The sequence below is a fragment of the Microcebus murinus genome, chromosome 28 (assembly GCF_040939455.1).
Source record: "Microcebus murinus isolate Inina chromosome 28, M.murinus_Inina_mat1.0, whole genome shotgun sequence".
NCBI lineage: Eukaryota > Metazoa > Chordata > Mammalia > Primates > Cheirogaleidae > Microcebus > Microcebus murinus.
The window spans coordinates 9,806,115-9,830,278 of NC_134131.1; the positions used below are offsets into that span (position 1 = coordinate 9,806,115).

Sequence of the window (24,164 nt, forward strand, 5' to 3'; positions counted from 1 at the left end):
ATCTGTGAAATATGACAATGGTATTTTGATGGGGATTGTATTGAATCTGCAAATCACTTTGGGTAGTATGGGCATTTTAACAAGATCAGACCAAACCTAAAGTCAGCAGAAGAAAAGAAATAACTAAGGTCAGAGCAGAACTAAACAAAATGAAAAACAAAAAACAATGCAAATGATCAATGAAACAAAAAGTTGGTTCTTTGAAAATATAAACAAAATTGATAGACATCTTGTTAGATTAACCAGGAATAGAAGAGAAAGGACCCAAATAAGCCCAATCAGCAATGAAAAGGGAGATATTACAACTGATACCATAGAAATACCAAGTATCAACTATGAATACTGTGAAAGTCTCTATGTACAAACTCTGTAAGGTAGAGGAAATGAAGAAATTCCTGGAAACACACAACCTCCCAAGACTCAATCAGAAAGAAATAGAACACCTGAACAGACCAATAATGAGCAGCAAGATTGAAACAGTAATAAAAAATCTTCCAAAAAATACAAAGCCCTGGACAAAATGGATTCATGACTGAATTTTACCAGACCCACAAAGAAAAACTTGTACCCATACAGTAGAAATTATTCCATAATGACGGAGGGAATCCTTCCCAGCTCATTCTACAAAGCCAATATCACCTTGATACCAAAGCAAGGAAAGGACAAAACAAAACAACAAAAAAATGACAGACCAATATCCCTTATGAATGTAGATGCAAAAATCCTCAATAAAATACCTGCAAACCAAATTCAACTGCACATCAAAAAAATAATCCACCGTGACGAAGTGGGCTTCATCCCAGGGATGTAAGGATTGCTCAACATATGTAAATCTATAAATGTGATTCACCACATAAACAGAAGCAAAAACAAAGACCATATGTTCATCATCTTAATAGATGCAGAAAAGCATTTGACAAAATCCAACACCCTTTCATGTTAAAAGCCATTGACAAACTAGGCATAGAAGGAACATGTTATATCACAAAATTATAAAAGCCATATATGACAAACCCACAGCCAACATCATATTAAATGGAGAAAAGTTGAAAGCATTCCCACTGAAAACTGGAACAAGATAAGTGTATCCACTATCACCACTCCTATTCAACATAGTGCTGGAAAGTCCTAGCCAGAGCAATCAAGCAAGAGAAAGAAATAAAGGGTATCCAAATCAGGAGAAAGGAAGTCAGACTATCACTTTTTGCTGATGATATGATCTTATATCTAGAAAACCCCAAAGACTCCACCAAGAGACTCCTGGAATTGATGAATAAATTCAGCCAAATCTCAGGTTACAAAATCAATGTACACAAATCAGTAGCATTTCTATACACCAATAACAGCCAAGCTGAGAGTCAAATCAAAGACTCACTACCATTCACAATAGCTACAAAGAAAATAAAATACCTAGGAATATACTTAACCAAGGAGGTGAAAGGTCTCTACAAAGAGGACTACAAAACACTGAGAAAAGAAATCACAGATAATACAAACAAATGGAAAAATACATCATGCTCATGGATTGGTAGAAACATTGTTAAAATGTCCATACTACCCAAAGTGATTTACAGGTTCAATGCAATCCTCATCAAAATCCTAATGTCATATTTCACAGATACAGAAAAAATAATTCTACACTTTGTTTGAAACCAGAAAAGAGCCCGGATAGCCAAAGCAATCTTAAGCAAAAAGAACAAATCTGGAAGCATCACATTACCAGACTTCAAACTATACTACAAGGCTACAGCAACCAAAACAGCATGGTATTGGCACAGAAATAGAGACAGACAGACCCTCCACATATTCGAAAACCACTATCATGTCTCTCCTAATTTCTCTTTTTCATGCCAAATACTTTCAGCTATGTAGCTGTTACAGATTTATTATATCCTTCACTAACTCAGGAGTATTGATTTGTCAATGAATCCAAATCATGTTCCTAGTAATCTGTGGTCTGATTAATGAAAAATAAAACCAAATTATTACCTCTCTAAACTGTAACACCACATGTTATTAATGCAACCTAAGATTGTGTTGTCTTTCTTTGGCAGCTACACGGACCCCTTGGAGACTGAAATGTTCAAGTTTTATCCATGTGAAGTGTAAATCCTCCAGTGTGTATCTATGTAGCTGATTTTTTTAGTGTATCTTTTTGCCTTTGTTCCCATTAAATCTCATCCCAGATGAAAAGGTTGATCCTCCTTGAAATCACTGTGAATCTTGATTCTCACCTAATGTTTAGGGTAGTCTTTTTAGATGTGTATTTTATGCAGAATTGATAAGTACCGTTTATCTGGCATGGATTTTATCTTTATTGAAAAAACGGGTTCAACTATCAGTGCCAAAATCCATCCCTCAAGATGCTACTTCCAGGATTATTGTCATCATTAATTAGCAGCCTTTGCTGTATCATTTAACTATTATTAAAAATAGTTCTCTGTCTAGTCTTCTTTTGTCATTTGAGGTGAGCTTGGCATCAACTCTTTGACTAGCTCCAGGCCTTTGAAGAGTTTCCATTTTTTAAATTCTCCTTATAAATATTAATTTTTTAAAAAATAAACCACAACACTACTGAAAGGTACCATCAAAACCATTTATAGTCAAGAAATTTGCTAACAAAACAGATGTGTCTCCTTCCATGAATGAAGATGACTAAAGTATACATGAAACATTTTCCTGATAGGCAACGAGTAAGTACCTTGATGCTGTGAATAAAAGGTGAAAAAAATTATAAACTAAAATAAAGCATTGGTATGGTATAGGGAGAGTAGCATCAAAATGGAATTATTATCCTATGGACCCCAAAGTGCCTGTTTCTTACAAATAATAAGAGCTATAAATCAGAAAGTCTTTCCACCAGCTGTGAAAGTTGGAATATCACATGGCTTAGATAAATGTTGTAATTTATATACCTAATTGTTATGATTATTAACTGAGTGGTTATTAACCACTTCATGGTTGTTACAATCCTTAAAACAAAGCACTTAGCTTATCTTCTGTCGTCTGTACAGTATAGAAAAAACTATAGAAACTAAAAGAATTCTTTTTATACTCTAGGAGGATTAAGTGTATGGTAAATACATATTTTTAAGTATCAGTCCTCTGGAGTTCTAGACTTATTCTCTGCAGCATGAACCAACCACAATTAGGGACGTTTAGGCGTCTTGTTGGTCCTATTTATTGTTGCTATTTAGTTACATCCAAATTCAGCCATCAATTTGCATCTCAAGTTCTAATTGCCTTTGAGAGTTCTATGCACAGAACAATAGCTGAAGCGACTCTTCAGAATAAAAGTCGTAAATATAGGTTCTTCCTGATTTTGATGAATTAAAACCAAAGAAGGGGAGACAGTTTGTTTAGCAAGAAGCCATCTGTTTATTTGTGTACAGTGTTTGTATTCAAATTTAAGGGAATTAATCAAGTAAAAAAGCATCAGAATTCACAACACAGAAAACAGGAGTGCTGAACAAACACACACTTTGAGAAAACAAAGTAGCTAATGAGATTTTGAACCTCTTTAGTTTAATCTTCTCTAGTCCCAAGGAGACCTCTCTGGTTTGTGTACAGAGCATGACTTACTTTGCATCGATTCTTGCTACTTCAGGGCTCAGAAACAGGAATTGGCGACAAGTGCTAAGTTAATGAATTAGCAGCATTCAGCACAGCAGCCGTACCGACATAAGCCTTTATTTAGGGGACTTCTATGGTCCTTGCTTAACAGGCAGCTGAGTTTACCAATAATAAAAATTCTATCCCAGATCCCTACTTGTGTATAAAGAGATGAGCGTTTCTTTAGGAAACCAATGTCATTCGAAACTGCGGGCCAGAATTTCAAATGCCTCCATGCTTTGGGGTATGTGCTGCTTGCCCAGAAGTTGTGAGAAAATAGGGAGACAAGATGTTCTGAGGGACTGCAGCCTGGGCATTTGACTCTACACTCACAGGTTTGATGTGTAAGCTTAGAGCTAGAGCCAGCATATAAAATCATCACTGCTCGTTACCTGTCTAAGGCAGTAACTTCATTACTCATGCAGTGAAGCTCTCTGCAACCATCTGCACCCCATGGCAGGAATTCTTTGAATTCCTTCAGCATTTAAATATCTTCAGTTGGCTACTCATAATCGAAAGTGCAAATTTCCGTATTACGCCCTCAGACTTGTTCTCTGCATGGTTTGTGTATGGAGAGCATGTTTTCAGCAAAACAAGGAGAAGGGGCATAGCACAAGAGACAGTTTCTAATCCTCTCTGAGACATCAGTCTCCTCATCTGTTAAATAGGGATGATAATAGTGACTCTTTGTTAGGAATAAATGAAATAATCCATGCAAGACACTTAACAGTGCTAAGGGGCTCAGTTACTATGAATGTCACAATTCTCTCAACCTCCATTGTATCTGCTACCCATGGGACACACAATACCTGCTTGGAGGATAAATCAACAAAGGAATGTATTACAGTGAAAATCTAAATTGCAAAATCAGTGCTCTTTACAGTAGAATTAGGCAACATCTTTGTCAAATAAAAAACACAGTGGTACCTAATTTCAGCCTGGGATTACCTGTTTGGGCTTTCATTTTATAGATGAGGAAAATTTCAATTCAAAAATGTCAAGTGACATATCAAATCGAAATGGGGTTATTCCTAGATTTTTGCTTAGAATAATATTTGCTCTTAACCTCCTTTCCTCCTTTAAAAACAAAATCTTATTCTGTATCCATTCCTGAGTGTCAGTGAATCAATAAAGCAGATTTTTATTATATGGCTCGCAAAAGCCTCAGGTTTTAAAATAAGGGATTTTCCATCCCATTGCCTCTCAGCTGGCAGGACCTGTTGTTCACTTTTCATCTCATGGACATGACTCATCCAGCAGTGACTAAAATCACATTAATCCACTTATTCTGATCTTTTCCTATTTTCAGAAAACAGCAAAAGTATATCCCACTGCTAGATTGTAATCTATTTAGGGCAGAGATTTCCCTTCTCCAACAACCTGAGATGTTTTCTTTCCATATTTGGATAAAAGGGTAAAAAAAACAAAAATCTTGTAAATGTTCTATTTAAAAAGGAAATTTTAATATGGGTTGTAAGGAAGGAAGACCCATAAAAGTTCTCCTATGAGAGATAATTTCAAAATTCACAGCTTAGATGTTTAATCCAAGGAGTTCACTTAATGAATATTTGTAAACCTCACAGCCTGAAAGACAATCCTGTGGCTGTGGAAGAGAATTAGCCAATGTTCTTTTATTATTTGGTTTTGATTTGCCTTCTTTGTAATTGTTTGGTTTAGTATAGTACATAGATATTTTTGGAATGTGGCTGAATTCAGAATTTTACTCTTTAAGCATATATATGGCCTATGTATTGTATTCAAACTGCTTCTCACCATTATACTCTCTGAGTGAAAATTAAGGTACTACAAGTTGAGCAGGGTGGCTCAAGCCTATAATCCCAGCACTTTGGAAGGCCCAAGCAGAAGGATTGCTTGAGCCCAGACGTTTGACACCAGCCTAGACAATATAGTGAGATCCCATCTCTACAAAAAAATTTAAAAAAAAAAAATTATCTAGGCACCATGGTGTGTGTTTATAGTCCTAGCTACTTGAGAGGCTGAGGCAGGAGGATTGCTTGAGCCCAGGAGTTCAAGGCTGCAGTAAGCTATGATGGTGCCACTGCACTCTAGCCTGGGCAACAGAGTGCGACCCCATCTCAAAAATAAATAAAAGTTAAGGGACTATGAGTGTGTGAATGTAGTTTTAGAGTTTATAAACTGCCTCAGCTAAGCAAGTTCATTCTATTCCCAGTTGAAACTATAATTTAAAGTATGAATTTAAAAACAAATTGGTAGTCCTTATTTTGAAGAAATATCATACATATATCATTTTGTCGATGATGTTCATTACAGCATTATTTATAATTACATTATATTTCTAATAAAATTTCCTAAAATGCCTGCTAGTTTCAAATGGCTAAAACTATAAACTCAACAGCACATTATGCAGATTATAAAAATATGTCGATAAAGTTGTAAACATACTTATATTAATACTATGTAGGGAAAAAAGGAAGTGTATGTGTCACGTGTTTACAAGGATGTAAAACAAAACAACTGAAAAACTATGCATCAAAAAAGACTGGGGGGCCGGGCACAGTGGCTCACGCCTGTAATCCTAGCACTCTGGGAGGCCGAGGTGGGAGGATTGCTCGAGGTCAGGAGTTCGAAACCAGCCTGAGCAAGAGTGAGACCCCTGTCTCTACTATAAATAGAAAGAAATTAATTGGCTAACTAATATACATATATATAATTAGCCGGTCATGGTGGCGCATGCCTGTAGTCCCAGCTACTCAGGAGGCTGAGGCAGGAGGATTGCTTGAGCCCAGGAGTTTGAGGTTGCTGTGAGCTAGGCTGACGCCACGGCACTCACTCTAGCCTGGACAACAAAGAGAGACTGTTTCTCAAAAAAAAAGAAAAGAAAAGACTGGGGGAAATTACACCAAAATGAAAATAGATGTTTTATCTCTGGGTTTTTTTCGGGGGTTGGTTTTTATTCTGTCCCTTCTTTTAATTCTCCTGCATTTTCTGAATTTCCTGTACTAAAACATTTATCACTGTTACAATAGCAAAAATAAAGAAGAAGCCCGACAAACTTCAAGTCAACATGGATTTTCCTGTTTGCACTCAGCTGAAATGTAGCTTTCTAGTGAGACTGAAGAGAGATGAAAACCTTTTCAAAGAGGTCGTTCCGAGGAGGCTTCCAGAAAGCCCTTCCATGAGCGTCTTCAGAGATCTCACCTTTGTGCTCCCCAGCTGAGTTCTCTTGCTCAGGGAAGGTTCTCATAATGAGTGTTCTCATCTTTTCATATTAAAAATGACCTCCTGACCTGAACCTAAGCTTCCCAGATGACTGGGGTTTGGCGGTGCCGGTCACAGCCTGAGAAAAAAATAAAACAAAACTTCTCAGGACTTCATCCTGGTGTTGGATTCCGCATTTTATTTCCACATGAGCTCACGGGCTTTGTCGCTGGTGGTGTTTGTTTTAACTCTCCAGATCCAACAAGGGTGATGGTGCCCCCTTCCAGCATGGACGTCACGGTTGGGGAAAGTATCGTCCTGCCGTGCCAGGTGACGCACGACCACTCCCTGGACATTGTGTTCACGTGGTCATTTAACGGACGCCTGATAGACTTCGACAGAGATGGAGATCACTTCGAGAGAGTCGGAGGGGTAAGTATTAAAATCAAAGAAGTACCATACATATATCATTTAGTCAGTGATGTTCATTACAGCATTGTTTATAATTACATTATATTTCTAATACAATTTGCTAAAAAAACGCCTGCTAGTTTCAGATGGTTAAAACTATAAACTCAAACTAGCCACAAGAATCACAGTATGCTAGTGAACTTCTCGAAACTGACTCACACTAACTTGTTCAGACTAACTTGAAAAAAAATACATGAAAGTTACTATATTGTAGCTTTGTTCGAGCATCTTATGTATTTGGCAGGGCTGCTCATTCATTCCTATTAATGAATTAGGAAACTGAGGCTCACAGAGTTGTATGCCTTGGTTTGGTCTCATAGCTACTAAATTGCAGAGCTCAGCTGTAAACCTCAAATCCTGGGCTCTGTTCCCCGTACCATAGCCTATGCCACAGAACCTGATTAAGAAAAGAGCTTAAGGATAGTTTCCTTATATGTTCTTAGGCTGCTAATTAAACTCCCTTTGGTCTTGTACAAGACCCCTCTTTGTGAACTTAGGGCTTCCTTCAATCTGAAAGTCTGATGGGGTTAATTGTTATCTCCAGGCATAATAATAATTTGAATTCAAATGTTTTAAGTTTCAAAATGCCTTACTTTCCATAAAAATATGTATTATCGTTGAATACATAACAAAAAGAAGTTAAACCATGAAATGATTTGTATCTATCACAGTAGTCCTCAAAAACTGTTTTTCTGGTCTAACACAGCCCTACATTCCCACCGATAATAAAGATTCTCTCCAGCCGCCACTCTCATGGAGGGGTCCAGCCAAAAGACAGAATATAAAAATGGACCTATAATTTGAAAAGCCCTGCCTACTCTCTGTGCCTCCATAAGAATCTGATTTGTACACCCCACTTATGTGGAGAATAAATGCCCTAAAGCTTACAAAGTCATCCGTATGATATATCGGGGGCATATTTTCTACTCCACTATAGTACTAGTCCTGTTCATTGCATTCTTGCTGCATTTCTCGAACAAGGCTTCCCAGCTGAGTCATAGAACACCAGAAATTATTTGGATGACTATTTTCTCAATTCCCACCAAGGATGGTATCTGACTGGTACCACTTTATAGATGCACAGGAGAGAAGTTAATTCATTTCTTCGGTGAATGGCCCCATTCCTTAGGGATTTTCTCTTAGAACCCTAGTTGAGAAAGATGGGATAAAATTGCTAATAGTAACTATTATGGACCTCTTTTGTATGGTTCCACTTAATAACTTTGGCTAAGCAAGAGAAATGTTAACTATTAATGCTTCACAAGGACATTGAGGATATTAAATACCTTGAGGTCTAGCAAAGTACATAGCCCAATGCCTACCACAAGAGAAGTACTTGATCAACTTTAAGGGCTGTATTAATTGAAAGAAGGGTAACATTGATTGTCATAACAGGAAAGCATAAATCAAGAAAATTCTTCATAAATTAAGCAGAATTATTTTTTTTCACACTAAAACCAATTTCTTGGGCAGTGGAAATATTAAAAATACAATCTCCCAGAATGGCATGGGCACCGGCCAATCAAAACTGATGCCTGACTATCAAAATGGGTGGCCTGCCAGTCACAAATGGCCTTCATGCTGGACCAGTGCCAGGGCTGAGGCACAGGGAAGACCCCTACTGGACTCCAGCACTAGTGACCATCTTTCATAGAGACCTACCTGCAGAGTCGCTCTCATCCGCTTTCCCTGTGGGAAAAACGTGTTTCCTCTGTGAAACTAGCATGAACACCAATCAGCTATGGCTCAGGAATTTGTGAGGCTGGGCACAGTGGCTCACGCCTTTAATCTCAGCACTTTGGAAGGCCAAGGTGGAAGGATCACTTGAGGCCAGGAGTTCCAGACCAGCCTGAGAAACATAGCAAGATCCCATCTCTACGAAAAAATTAAAAGAATTAGCCGGGCACATGCCTGGAATCCCAGCTACTCAGAGAGGCTGAGGTGGGAAGATTGCTCGAGCCCAGGAGTTTGAGGTTGCCGTGAGCTATGATGATACCACTGCACTCTAGCCTGGGCGACAGAATGAGACCGTATCTCAAAAATAAGAAAGAAAGAAAGAAAGAGAGAGAGAGAGAGAGAGAGAAGGAAGGGAAGGAAGGAGAAGAAAGAGAGAGAGAAGGAAGGAAGGAAGGAAGGAAGGAAGGAAGGAAGGAAGGAAGGAAGGAAGGAAGGAAGGAAGGAAGGAAGGAAGGAAGGAAGGAAGGAAGGAAGGAAGGAAATAAGTGCAAATTAAGGATAGCACTACAGCGTGTGAGATCTAAGTGTATGAACCACCAGGATCGTTAATATCTGTGGAGTTCGGACTTACATGCAATTCTGAAGTCGAGCCCATTTCAGTTTCTACTCCTGGGTCAGCATGGTGGCATGATGCTTGGTAGAGTCTGCCTTCTGAGGATTTAGAAAAGTTATTATTTCATTGTCCTCTGATACCTCGGAGTGCTCTCTCAGAAACAGAACAGACTACCGTGGGGGGAAATAAGCTGAAGCCATTGTGTTCTTTTTGTTAGGAACATAAAAAAATATAGATCTTAGTTAATAGTTTGGTCTGGGTGACTTCAAAGGGAAAGAGAAAGTTATCGTGGTGTCCTTCTGTGAGACTCTTACCTCAGGCCTGCCTTTATTTTTTTCTTGGTTTCAGTTTTACTTTAAAGATACTTTAAAGATTCAAAATTTGTAAATAACTAGAGTATGTTCTAATTCACAGAATCACGTATTTCTGTTAATAGGTGGTTGCGCTATGGAACACCCAGGCTACAGATTTCTTTGCCATTCAAGCCTTTGGTGAATAAAATGAATTATTGAGATAGTGTAGGCATTGCCTTAAAGCTAATTTGACTTCCCACCTTAACAACAATGTCCTTTCTCACCTTCCCTGCACACATTCTCTTGTGAGGCGTATTTTGTATTTGAACCTGTGCTTCAAGTCCCAACACGGGAAGTGTCTTCAGTAAATAAGTAATGATAATAACCATAATGCTGATGATAATTTATATACTTGCAAAGTACCTAATCATGTTATCAAGTGCTTCCTTATAGACAGTTGACCCTTGGATGAGTTTGAGCTGCGCAGGCCCACTTATATGCAGTTTTTTTTCAACCAAATATGATTGAAAATATAGTCTTTGCAGGATGCTTAACCTGCAGATACAGAGGGCCGACTTTTCGTATACATGAGTTCTGCAGGGCTGACTGTGGGACTTGGGTTTGTACACATTTTGGTATACTTGGGGTCCTGGAACCAATCCCTGTGTATACCATGGGACGAGTGTACTAGTAGCTAATCCTCACAGAAACCCTATGAAATAGGTTAGCAATTATTTTCCCATTTTACTGAGCAATTATAGGAACTTGATCAGTAAACAGAAGAATCTAGATGAGAACCCAAGTATTATAAATAAAAGGACTTCCTGGCGAACAAAAAAATCACAACTTTTCTTAAATTTGATTTAATATCTTTGACATGATTGTTTCACAAAGTAAATTGATTGTGACCATCGATGATACCAGTTTAGATTTGCTCTGCGCTTCACAGTTTTCTGAAGGATTTCACTTACACATAAAATCGCACTTGATTCTCATAACCTAGCACAAAGTTCCTTCAGAGAGACTCAAAGGCATATGAAATCACACAGCGGGGATCAGCCTAAGACAAACAACTAAGTAGCAAAACTGTAGCTCTTCCTTCACCATATGTTTTTGCCTGTCTTCTAAACCTGTTGATAATTGGCAGTTCCATCTCTTCTATTCTCCTCCATAAGTTTGAGTGTTATGTGCTTAAACAACGGAATAACAATAAGTGCACATTAGTTCTGAATGAGGAAAAAGCCCTTCTAGATGGTAGTATATTAATAGCATTATCATTAAGAACAGGGACTGGAGCTGGCTGTGTGGGGGTTCAAATCCTGGCCCTGCCATGTAGTAGCTAAGTAGCCTTAGGCAAATCACCCGACCTCTCTGTGCTAGAGTTTTCTTGTCTGTAAAAACAAGCATAGCAAGAGTACCTGCGCCATAAGACCTGCGAGTATGCAGAGAGTCAGTATAAGTAGAGCACATGGAAAGTGCCAGCCATGGACTCAATACCGTGAAGTGCCATCCATTGATATTGTCTTTGAAGAAATAGCAACACAAGGGTCTATAGTTGGAAATGAGAAAACCAGGGTGGGCCAGTGCACCCTACATTATCTCGGCATCCATGAGGGGCTCAGAATGCAGTGTAGCTTCCCAGTTCTGGCCCGAAGGGTGGGCTCTTGCTGAAGCAGCTGTTCCCCAAGCTTTTCATTAACAGGGCTATGACACCCAACTCCAAGGCGTAGCAGCGTTCTTCAGCTAAAGCGCTGCCTCTGTGATAGCCCGTGGCAGCATCTCCTCGTACTTATTAAAAGTACTGGCGAACGGTGGAGAAATATTTCTGGGGCGCAGAGACATCCATACCGGGATGTAATTAGTCCTATTCATCTGCTCATCAAACATGCATTTGGTATTTGCAAAACAAATTAGCACTGTTCCACTGTAGGAGATGCAGGATTTCCTTGGAGAGTCTGATCTTCATAATCCTTTAATTCAAACCTGGGAGCAATCAAAATGCTGGCTGTAAGACAGGGTTGTGCAGTAAAAGGCAGATGCCTCCAAATGCGGGCTTCCTTCCTTCTCCCAAATATAATAGAGTTCCAAAGTGTTAGCATGCCAGGGCAGGCTGTAGACTGAAGGCCTGTCTGCAGAATCCCACGGGACTGAAATCGAGAGCCACCTTACGCAAGTTTAAATGCTTCCAACCTGGGTGGCAAACTGCTCCGGAGACCCAGAGAAGCCAGACACCTGAGGTCTTGTCAAAGGTGCGCGGGGAAAACGCCGGTGTTCTTGTCTCTCGGACGGGCCCCCATGCTTTCAACAGGCCACGGATTGCGTCGCTAATGTTTTCGTCAGCCGGTGTAAAATAAATCCATTAGTCACAGTGTCCTTCATGTGATAATGATATCTAGAGCTCATTAAAAAGTAATTGTAGCCACTTCCCCCGACTTCATCAGCAGGACTCAGCCGGCGATCTGATGATCCGGAACATCCAGCTGAAGCATGCTGGGAGGTACGTCTGCATGGTCCAGACAAGCGTGGACAAGCTCTCTGCCACCGCAGACCTGACTGTCAGAGGTACCAGATTCTGTTTTTTATTTCTATTTATTTATTTTTTTGCCCTTAAAGTATTTTTGTGATGTCTCCTCTAGCACGGAGTTCTAAGTACCTTAGTGGTTTAGGATGATGGAACAACGTCAGGCAGAAGCCGAATGTTGTAGACGGTGGCTACGACCTCCAGCCGCTTTGCCTGCGTGTCCAGTTTCTCGTAGGGGATTGCTGCAAAGCGCCCGGAGCTAATCCAGTTACTTTACACTAAAAATAACTCCTTTGAGTGCACTGATGATTATGGCTGTTGGAGTTGATACGACCTTTCAGAATGACTTGAGATTAACAAAAGCAAACAGTTCAAAGAGGGGATCACACTGTGACTTTTTATGCCTCATCCGGGCTCAACTGAATTCGTAATTTAGGCCACTGGTATAACATTGGATTTAAGTAAAATCATCACCAGGTTTTTCTTGGTTTCCTTTCTTTCCCTGAAGTGAATAGTGCCGTTGAGTTCCTAAATTAGGGCTTTGCGGGTGGGGAGGTGGGGAACGGCACTTCCTGACTTCCTGAGATGTAGTAAATAAACTGGGAGTCGACGTGAAAACTCACATATGTGAGATGCGCTTGCGCACTGCCAACGTGGCCTAATTTGGACCTCGCAGCTATGCCCAGCAAGGCTGAGCCACACAGCTTGAGTGCGTTCCAAGTCTCACCAAACCAGTTTGTAAAGGAACTGTAAACGGACATTTTTAAGAACTATTTTTAAATGAAAATTAAAATATTTTTAAGAACTATTTTTAAATGAAAATTAAAATATTTGTGAACCACAGTATACACTAGAGCCAAATCTCTGAATGCTCAGCAGTTTTCTAAAGTATTAAAAGTGAGGCCAGGGGGGGAAATGGGCATTTATTGAAACCTTAAAATCTGTACCCCCATAATATGCCAAAATAAAAAAAAAAAAAAAAGTGAGGCCAGATCCCATCCCGCTCTTATCTCAAAAAAAATAATAAAAAAATAAAAAATAGAAAAAATAAAATAAAAGTGAGGCCGGCCAGGTGCAGTGGCCCATCATGCCTGTAATCCCAGCACTCTGGGAGGCCGAGGCAGGAGGAACTCTCAAGGTCAGGAATTGGAAACCAGCCTGAGCAAGAGCGAGATCCCCGTCTTGCTAAAAAATAGAAAGAAATTCATTGGACAGCTAAAAATATATAGAAAAAATTAGCCGGGCATGGTGGCGCATGCCTGTAGTCCCAGCTACTCAGGAGGCTGAGGCAGGAGGATCGCTTGAGCCCAAGAGTTGGAAGTTGCTGTGAGCTAAGCTGATGCCACGGCACTCTAGGCCAGGCAACACAGCGAGACTCTGACTCAAAAAAAAAAAAAAAAAAAAAAGAGGCCATCACAGAGCATCAAAATAATCTCTTGGCTGCTGGAGTTCCTGAACTGTTGGTGTTGAGGCATCTCTGGCCAGCCGAGCCCACAGCAGAACTTTGAATGCAAGAACATAAAAATGTAGGCTATCAGAGTTGGAGGCAGGGTGAGTCTGAATGCACAGGGAGCAAGGTACCCTTGGAAGCAACAGAAAGTGTTGCAAATATCGTCTCTGCATAACGTGAGGGCTGAAATGAGGGAGCATTAGCAACTTAAAACTAATTGTCCAGAGAGGTCCAAGAAAAATAGCATTCCATCATGTCTGCTTTGCCTCCCCTTTAAATTGCCTAAAACCTTTTCAGTCATGGTGCAGGTAAGGGCTAAATAAGAGAAAAACTTCCAACCTAGGTAGATCTGCCCACATAATAACTTACGGAAACATGTTTATTTCCATTTTAAAATACACCAGCGTGGGTCTGCTCTCCCCTCGGGGGGCAAAAGAATTCTGTTGCTGAAATTTATCCTCTGTTTAATTAGGATAATGTTCAGATCAGCAGCTTAAACACCAATAAATTAGACTAATAAATATTTAAATCAGTAATACTCGAAGTTCTTAAATGATATTGTATACTTCATTTCACAGAAAATAACATTAAATACCAAGAGGAATTTGCAAACGCAGTGCAAAAGGAAATCTAGTGTCTCATCAGTTAATAAGGCCAATAAATTAATGTGCCATTTAAAGCCATAATCTTTCATTTTATCTCCTCCTGCTCTGCCCTTGCAGCTTTTCTCCACATTACGGAGGGAAGGCAGAAACGCATTTTGCCACCCGTAAGAGATTTTCGTATTTGAAACTAGAATAGCTTTGAGTCTTGGCTCTGGCTGCTTTGATTCTATTTAACCTACAGCACCGTAATGGCAGCAACAGTGGGAAGCAGACGCAGGTATCGGACCGATATTCATCCTTTGCCGTTAACCTGGGACAAAAACTTGCAGGGACCTCTGAGCACGTTATCGTTTTGTTCAGAGGACAAAGATTTGCACATTTTGTCATTTTGAAAGAGGGAGCCAACTTCCCTAAAACCAAGTTGGTAAACATTCTGCAAAGCGGATCTCTGCCCAGTGAGGGGACAGATGCAGGAAGATAGAGACCAACAGACCCAGGAAAGTACCATCTTCTCTCTAATGGCCAAATTCACACCAGCCCTTCATTTCCTTCCCACACGGTGGCCAACAACAGGCTCAGATACTTCCCATCGATCGAATTCTTTGAGACGTTCACAGGGGAACACTTTTCTATTTGTGGTACTTAGATGCTAAAGGCCATTGAAGCAGCATCCATAAAAGAAAAAAAGATGGAGAGTGCTAGGATGAGAAAGCTGGTAAGGAAAAAAAAAAAAAGATTATATTGTCTTCTGGACCTTATCTGGTTAAAAAGATTCCCAAAGACCAAAGGTTACATCAGCCCTATCTCGATGGCATTCGATTGACGTGCTGAAATGTCACCATGGAAAGTTAATCAGTTCCAGCATACAGATTTTTCAGACATTTCATTCAGGAGTGGGAGGGAGCAGATAAATTTAGTCTCACCTGTGTGTCTATAAAAACGGTTTTTAAAAAAGGAAAGGGAATTTAGGGCATCCTATGAAGGGTAAAGGAGTGAATTCTAGAACAAAGTCTAACTTCAGGAAAGTGCCATTAACTTTTCGCCACTCTGCGAGACGTCTCTTTTCCCTGTCCCTGCGACGTGGCCATGTAGTGTTTTGGTAGTACATTTGATTGCTCTACTGGGGATTAGTAAATCCCTCCTGCGAATATCTTCTTATGCCCGTTGAATGGGCATGGGGCTTGTCATTATGTCCCTGCAAAATCACCTTCTCTCCAGAGGCGTTCGGCTGTGCCTTGTTAAAAATGCATTTAACTGCCTGGTAAGAGCGTTCGTGTTGGAAGCTGGGCCAGTGCTGGGCTTTTGCTCTGGCTCTGCTGTTATTTTGTCTTTGCCCACCAACTGCTTTCCATCCCTCTGCTTCTTTTGTGACTCTCAAGCCCTCATTTAAATCTGATTTCCGCCCCCTTTCGATGGTTTAAGCACAAGGAAAGAAGCAATGCACGTCAGGAAGATAAGCAGAAAAATACAGGTGTGACTGTCGGAAACGACAAATGAGGGTGTTTCGACTCCAGCCCAATTTTGAAATTGCTTTGAAGAGGGGAGAGCCTCGTGACTGTCGAGCACAGCACATTGTCACAGCGGTTCCCTTGCACACCAGCGTGTGCTCGTATGGGATGCGGGGGTGGGGGGGGTGGGGAGGGGCAAGGGGCTGTGCTAGCAATGACAGGGGAGAGGAATGTGCAGAGCAGCACTGTGACTCCCCAAATCTCAAAGCCATTTCCTGCCCAAATCCACAAATCCATATTCTCCGTGGTGAAAATGACCATTTCCAGCAGACTGTAATCTTCATAAAATCAGCAGCAGGATCTGTCTCTTCTCCTGACTTTGTCCCCAGATGACAGTGCCTGTCGCATAGTAGCAATCTACAAACACACGAGGAAGGAATTCATGAATTGGGGCCCTTCACGGTAGCCGGTAATTTTAACATCAAAACAAATACTCTGTTGTAATTCTTTGTTTACATGTAAGTTCCTCCTGTTGTGCTGTGAGCCTCAAGGAGGAAGAACTGTGTCTCGTGCATTTCTGTGGCTTCTGTGGCTTCAGAGCCCAGCGGGGTTCCCACCATCTAGTACCGTGTTGCCCCCCAAATCAGACAGGGTCTTATATTTATTTTTCCTCAAGAAGACACCCCAGGGCTTATTTTCAGGGGATGTGTTATTTTTTTTAAGCACGGTACAACAACCTACATTTATCCAAATCTAGTGAAGTCGTCGTCTTCTGGAACATCATCTTCACTCTCCAGACCCCGAGTCCCATCCTGAATGTCTTGCGACTCTGTTTCCTTTAGAGCCATCGGCCCCGATCTCTCCTGTGGAGCACTAGAGCTGTCACGGGCGGATGAGAAGGGCTGCTAGTGTTCTTTCCCGCTCCGCGACGACATACATGGGTTGTGCAGATGCTCTGCATAGCCATGCCCATCGCTAGGTCTTATTTTCAGGGTAGGGCTTACGTTGAACAAATGCTTAGACATCTTGCTAGGGCTTATTTTATGGGTAGGTCTTATTTTCGGGGAAACACGGTAGGTGTTCAGAAAGGATTCGACAAGTGCTAGATCCGTGCATGGGTCAATAAATGATTGAATGGGTCAGCACCCATTCAAGTCAGCGGATCATTTACGTAGACGTTTGAACACACTGCTCCGATTCTGAGCACCTCGCTCTTTTTCCCAGGTCCCCCAGGCCCCCCCGAGGCTGTGACCATAGATGAAATCACAGACACCACGGCTCAGCTCTCCTGGAGACCCGGGCCTGACAACCACAGTCCCATCACCATGTACGTCATCCAAGCCCGGACTCCCTTCTCCGTGGGCTGGCAAGCAGTCAATACAGGTACCATATTGGATGCTTGGTGCGGGGCCTTCTGGAACTCAGCGTAATAATGCACAAAGCACTGCTGTAGATGCCAACAGGCATCGAGGTTCTCACCCAGACACTACTATAAATGACACATTATGACTGTTTCCCAAACCTCAGCCCATTCTACTATCTTCCGTTTAATATTTTTCTGGATATCAACTCACATTTCTTCTTTAACTCCTCCTAAGCAATAATATCTCTGCAATGATGCATCTGTTGTGCTGGTTATACATTTTTTTCTTAGCACATACTAAAAAAAATACACTAGTTATAAAAATGAAATGCATCAATTTGTGCCTTACCTAAAATCATCTGTGTTTCACTGTGGTACACTTTGGGAAACAGTGGAACCTGCTAGACTACAATCACAGTCTTCGCAAAGTTTATACACTGCTCTCAATAACCAATAACTAAGGACTGTAGAGAGTCTCTTAATGCCCGTTTTTTAAGATGGAGAAATTTGGGGATAAAATGATATGGGGGGGTTAACCAATTTTAAAGATGCAAGGTGTTGGTTTTTTTTTAACCATTGTTAGAAGCAGCATTTTCATCCTCTTCATTCATTATATTTATACAGCACTTCCTATTTTTTTGAAAAGTTTCACATTCGTTTCTCTTTGAGCCTTAAACAATTCTTATACCATCCTCGCTTCTGTCAATACCTCCAAGTTGACTCACTGTTTAGTTTAGATTTCATTTGGGGAAAAACTGGACAAACAAGTAATCGTAAGCAAGATGCACACTCCTCTAGACCCTAACGCTTAACGGTGTGGCCTCGGTGTTTCGAAGGAGAAATAAATGGAGTGACATGCCCTGGTTTATGCAGTACGTATGAATTGTCTTGATTTTAACAACCCCAATTTGTTTTATTCATTTTAGCTTACGGATCCTCAGAAATGGGTTTCTGTGTTTCCTGCCGTAATCCCTTGGCTTTCTGCTGAGTCACGGGAGTGCTCTAGGAAGGAAAGGCGAGGAAAATCTGGAAGTTAGGAGATGAGCCCTGATCCTGGCTTCTAATGAGCTGATCATTGTACCTCTTCATTTTCCTCCTCCGTTAAATGAGCACACTAAGAATCTGTTTAAGAAGGAACATAGTAATTTTACCTTGTATCGTGGGATAGTTTCGAGAATGAAACAGTGTGCCTGGCATTAAATGATAAATGCTGGAAAACATGTTAGGGTGATAGCAATAATGATTGCAGTCAAGTAGGCTTGGGTCCTGAGGACTTTGTGTCTTTTATGTTGTCATCGTCCGCTGGTATCGGATTTATTAGTTTACATGCATAGATGGAGATGACCTCCCTGTAATGGCCGTTTGTGCAGCTACTGTCAGACCACCTACACCGCCCTGCATGCAACGATGATGATGGTGGATGCTCCGCCCTTCCTGTGGCTGCCTCTGCATTCGTTTTCTGAGAATCCTACGAAGCAGTCCCCTCTTCCCCCTCCTTCTGATGTCTTTCAGTCCCAGAGCTCATCGACGGGAAGACGTTCACCGCCACCGTGGTGGGTTTGAACCCTTGGGTGGAGTACGAATTCCGCACGGTCGCCGCCAACGTGATCGGGATCGGGGAGCCCAGCCGTCCCTCGGAGAAGCGGAGGACGGAGGAAGCCCGTGAGTAGCACCCGGGAGACAGCCTGTCCCGGCAGCACCTGCTCCTGGGGGGGGGGGGGGGAGGCACCGGCTTCTTGCCGCTCTCCAGCCCTAACGAGGCTCTGTCTTCGCAGCCCCTTCCCCTTAAATGATGAGGATGATCAGAAATCAGGCCAGTAGAGTCTCAGCTTCACAGGCAGTGAGTTTCGGTCAAGAGTGAAGTTCCCTTCATTGGGTCCGCTTATGTAGCAAGGAACACACGCACACTGTGCTTGGCTTTCTCAAAAGCCACCTCTTTCTTCATCGATTCATTTGTCACCAAGATGCCCCTAACAGGAATTTTCTTTTTTTTTAAATACCCCACCCTTCAGATAAAAATCATCTCACGGAAAGCACTAATGGCAAAGAATAACTTCTTTAGAAATGTTCGCTACCATTTTCTTAGGGTATGAACTGTTCCCAAAAGCTATGATTCAGAACATGCTGCTAATTCATACAAGACCAGTCAGCAATTTAGTACAGCCTTCTGCACACACGGCCTGAGTGAGCACAGGGCGAGAATAACAGATTTGTCTCAGTCAGTCATAATTTTATTTCCCCAATGTGAAGCCAGAGGCCTGCGTGTGTGGTCTTTATGGAGAGTTCCCAGCTGTGGAGAGGCCAGAGTATTGAAGGAAATAGCAAAGTCTCTAAGCAAATGAGAGCTCTGAGCCTATTCTCAGGGAAAAAAAAAAAAAATCCACCTAGATCTGTGTCCCTGGCTTTAACTAAGAGGGGACCTCCCCAGTCACCAGGTACATGCCCCAGTGAGATATTTTTTATTCTGTCTGGAGTTTTTCAGCTCCATGATGATACTATAGCTAACCCCATGCTTTCTCTTCACCCTTCCTGAACTGTAATTAAGTCCTCCCAGCCACCCTGAGGAGGAAGCTAGCATGATGTCCCCTCTGTTACGGAGAAAACTGGGCATCAAAGAGGTTAAGCACAGTGATCCGGGGGTCAGCCTGTGTCCACCACTTCCTTCGACACCCAGCTCAGAGCTCACCTTCCTCCCAGAAGCCGTAGTGGCCCCTGCTCTGAGCAGCCCGCTACTTCTCCATGCCGTCTGTCCCCTGCTCTTGTGTGTCGTCAGCCCTGCTCTGTGATCGCTGTCTGTGTGCTCTCGTCCCCCCGCCCCCAACCAGATTGTCACCAGGCTCTGCAGGGGCCGAGTCCGTACCGTCTTTCCTTTGTGTGCCACCACTCAGTTAATAAACGCGTTAGGACCAGAACCTCAGCCCTGTCCTCTTCCCGGGAGCCTCTCGGCCTCTGGGGGACCGAGCTTCAATTGTCCAGACGTGTCAGATAACATGTGTGCCTTGTTGGACGCGAAACAGGTAATTAATGGCAATTTCCTTGGTGCGTTTCGCTTCCTCAAGCTGATGCCCCTTGGCGACAGTGTGTCCAATCCCAAAGGACAAAGGTAGACACGGTGTACTTGGCACCACAGCACTCTCTGAAGGCGAGTCTCCTCGGCCAGGCAGGCGACCTTCCTGGCCCCCGCGTGACTTTGCCATTTGACGTGACTTGTGTTCTTTGTCTCCCGAGCAGTCCCCGAAGTCACCCCGGCTAACGTCAGCGGCGGAGGAGGCAGCAAGTCTGAACTGGTTATAACCTGGGAGGTAAATGAATCACAGAACAGAAGGAGCATGCGTTTGAGCTGTTTTATTATTTTCCTCCGTGTTAAACATAGCCGTGAAATTGCCTCCTCTGTATTTCACAGCTAAAGTCCATTTGAGCGCAAACACTCCCTTTCCGTAGAGCTAATGGCCAGCGGGAAAAGACGGTGCCTTGCCCATCAATCGTAGAGGCAAGCTTTAATTTGATTCATCACGGGAAAAACAGTCGTGAAAGGGAAAACAACACAAGCAAAAAAATATATACACACACACACACACACACACACACACACACACACACACACACACATATATATATATATATATAAAAGGTTAGTTCAGAGAAAACCAGTTTTTCTCTTCTTCCTGAATTGCCACATTGCCCGTTGATTTAAACATCTGCTTCCTGGCCATTGACTTTGCTTCTGGAGCCCTCTCTTAGGAGATATTTTTTTAAACAACCTGGAGGAAAGTTAGGCACCAATTTATTAAGTATTGACTATTTGAGAGGAGGTGGGAGCTTTAGGAAAGGATTCTTAATGTATTTTTTTAAAGAGTCGAGACAGCAGCCCCAGAAATTAGGGTCTTTTCACTTACCCAGAGCGCAGCCATGAAAGAAACCCCGCACCCTCCAGCTGGACTCCGCTCGCTCGCTCTCTCTCTCTCTCTCTCTCTCTCTCTCTCTCTCTCTCTCTCTCTCTCTCTCTCTCTCTCTCCTGAGCCGTAAGGGTCTTTGTTCCTTCAATGAGATCATTTGTCTCTTTTGCACCGGAGGGAGGAGATGAGCATTAGGACGGCAGGTGCCAAAAACGTCGGTTTTTAGGAGATCGATGTCCAGGTTCTTTCCCGATCTTTTCCCGCTGTCTTAGTTGAGAGCGTGCCCCATCAGAGAGCCAGGCTCTGAACTGCAGGTCTTCATTTAGGTCATTAACCCTGCCATCGGCACAGCCCCACGTGAGCTATTGAAAGTAGCCTGTAGCTAACCAGTCTTCCTATGCTGTCCTGGATTAAGCTTAAGCCGGTTGTCCAAAGTGAGGCAACACAAGATAAGGAAAGTGGGCTCCCCATCTCCTCGCCATCAAACTGGTACTGACTGATTAAAACTATGGTGCTCAAATGGTGGTGGTGCTCAGCAGGGTTTAGGGGAGGGGGAGACACACATCTTAGGGTTGTGGCAAACATTTGGGGGGGGAAGGAATACCTCTAACCCTTCGTAAGGAAAGGCAAAGGTATACAATGTAACCAAAAGGTCAAAAAAGGAAAAAAAAAAAAGAAAACTTTTATCAGGTGGTGGGCAGATGGGAGGGGGAGGAGGGGAAGGATATATACTTACAAAACAGGTGCAATGCGCACCACCTGGGGGCTGGACACGCTTGATGTTTTGGCAAGGCGAGGGGCAGGGGGAGGAATGGCAGGGGCGATATATGAAACCCTAACAATATTTGTACCCCCATAATATGATAAAATAAAAGGAAAAAATAAAAGGAAAAAAACAGGAAGAACAAAAAAGTAAACAAATAACTAAAGTAGCCTGACCGCAAGCCCTAGACTCAAAAGACTCCTGACAAAACCCCAAATGAGATACGGAGGGCAGGGTGTAGACGAGGATGTCGAGGCTGGAGGGAGCACCTTCCAGGTTCGGGTCGAGCCGCCGTGGTCTCTGAAGGCCGCCTCCCTCCCTCCCTCTGTCCCCAGACGGTCCCTGAGGAGTTACAGAACGGGAGGGGCTTCGGCTACGTGGTGGCCTTCCGGCCCTACGGCAAGATGAGCTGGATGCTGACGGTGCTGGCCTCGGCGGACGCCTCCAGATACGTGTTCAGGAACGAGAGCGTGCGCCCCTTCTCGCCCTTCGAGGTGAAGGTGGGCGTCTTCAACAACAAGGGGGAAGGCCCCTTCAGCCCCGCCACCGTGGTGTACTCCGCAGAGGAAGGTAGGGGCCACGCTGCCTCCCTGGTTGGATGTTTCTTCAGCTCTGAAATATGTCAGGGCGTGCTAACCCACTGAGCGCTGTGCGTGTCAATTGAAGGCATGCCCTGGTTTGAGAAAAGGATAATGCAAAAAAATGTGGTCCGTTATCCACCGCCAATCTCTTGAAAAGACAGCAGCTCTGCCCCTATATAGGAACACATGGCTGTCACCATTGATTGCATTCATTGCTAAACACCCGAATTGTGAGTACCCCATAAGATCCTCATATCTGTACGTACATGCCATCGTTGCACTTAAAAGGATTGTATGCTATGCCTTTAGGTGAATGTCAAAACAGGCTTCGCATTTTATCTCACCACTTGTATTTCCATAAATCATATTGTACTTACAATTTATTCTAACTCATTAAAGAAAAGAGTAAGTCACGAAGCACTGTGGTTGCATTCATTGCCATCCACACTGTCATTATGTTTAATGTTTCTGACACATTATTACCACTTCTGTGCTGCGCCTGCTCTCAGGATGCCTCCCACACAGCGTTCCTTCCCGTTGGAGTTCAGCTATGTTGTTTTAAAGATGATGTTCAGAATGAGGACATATTCAAACGTCTGAGGCTGGTCCCAGTGTCTCACGCCTGTAATCCTAGCACTCTGGGAGGCCGAGGCGGGAGGATCGCTTGAAGTCAGGAGTTCGAAACCAGCCAGAGCAACAGCGAGACCCCGTGTCTACTAAAAATAGAAAGCAATTGATTGGACAGCTAAAAATATATAGAAAAATCAGCCGGGCGTGGTGGCACATGCCTGTAGTCCCAGCTACTCGGGAGGCTGAGGCAGAAGGATCGCTTGATCCCAGGAGTTTGAGGTTGCTGTGAGCGAGGCTGACGCCACAGCACTCTAGCCAAGGCAACAGAGGGTATCTTGTCTCAAAAATACTCTGTCTCAAAAAAAAAAAAAAAAAGAGAAAGAGAAAAATTAGCTGGGTGTGGTGGCATGCATCTGTAGACCCTGCTATTCAGGAGGCTGAGGCAGGAGGATCACTTGAGCCCAGGAGTTTGAGGTTGTAGTGAGTTAAGATGATGCCACTGCACTCACTCTACCTGGGGCAACAGAGTAAGACTCTGTCTCAAAAAAAAAAAAGAAAGAAAAACTTTAAGTTGAGTAATTAATTTAGAGTCAGTTAAGATGCAAGAAATTCTTCTCCCCAAGTAGAATAATGATCCCCTTAGATTCAGTAGTCCTCCGTCATACAGCCCCTGCTTCTGTCTGTACCAACACCTGATGCTCTTCCCTGCATACTCCGTGCTCCAACCAAATCCAAAGGATTTACAATGATCCAAAAACTTCACCCCCTTGCATAGGCTTCATCTTCTCCTAGGTGACGGTCCTAGTCACTAGATTATGAAAATGGGAGAGACAAGGAAAAGGGGCAGTCAAGTGAGTTGGCTAAAACTTAGGAGAGCTAGGTGACAGTGCAGTCCCATGTTCCAATCTGTGTAACACAAGTATAAACTCTCCGGGCCTCAGCATCTTCAGCTGCAAAGGAGAGGCTGGATGGACACTTCCCAAATGTCAGCTATTTTTCCCAGATGCTGCCAGAACTATGTACCATTTGTATAGGTTAACATTTTCCTTTCATGCGTCTTTCTTAAAGAAAAACATAGTTTAGCCAACGTCGTAAGCAATAAAATTCATTAAATGCTAATT

At 42.6% G+C, this 24,164-nt stretch overlaps 1 protein-coding gene across 2 annotated transcripts in view; it reads left to right on the forward strand.

Annotated features, from left to right (window-relative positions):
* Positions 1 to 24,164, forward strand: part of CNTN4 (contactin 4) — an 872,298-nt gene that overhangs the window by 829,831 nt on the left and 18,303 nt on the right. For both annotated transcript variants that reach the window (XM_075998444.1, XM_075998443.1), the window contains 6 exons: positions 7,049 to 7,224; positions 12,288 to 12,408; positions 17,095 to 17,253; positions 18,746 to 18,895; positions 20,465 to 20,535; positions 22,228 to 22,462. In XM_075998444.1, the coding sequence (XP_075854559.1) occupies positions 7,049 to 7,224; positions 12,288 to 12,408; positions 17,095 to 17,253; positions 18,746 to 18,895; positions 20,465 to 20,535; positions 22,228 to 22,462 (912 nt within the window). The remainder of the gene's footprint in view (positions 1 to 7,048; positions 7,225 to 12,287; positions 12,409 to 17,094; positions 17,254 to 18,745; positions 18,896 to 20,464; positions 20,536 to 22,227; positions 22,463 to 24,164) is intronic.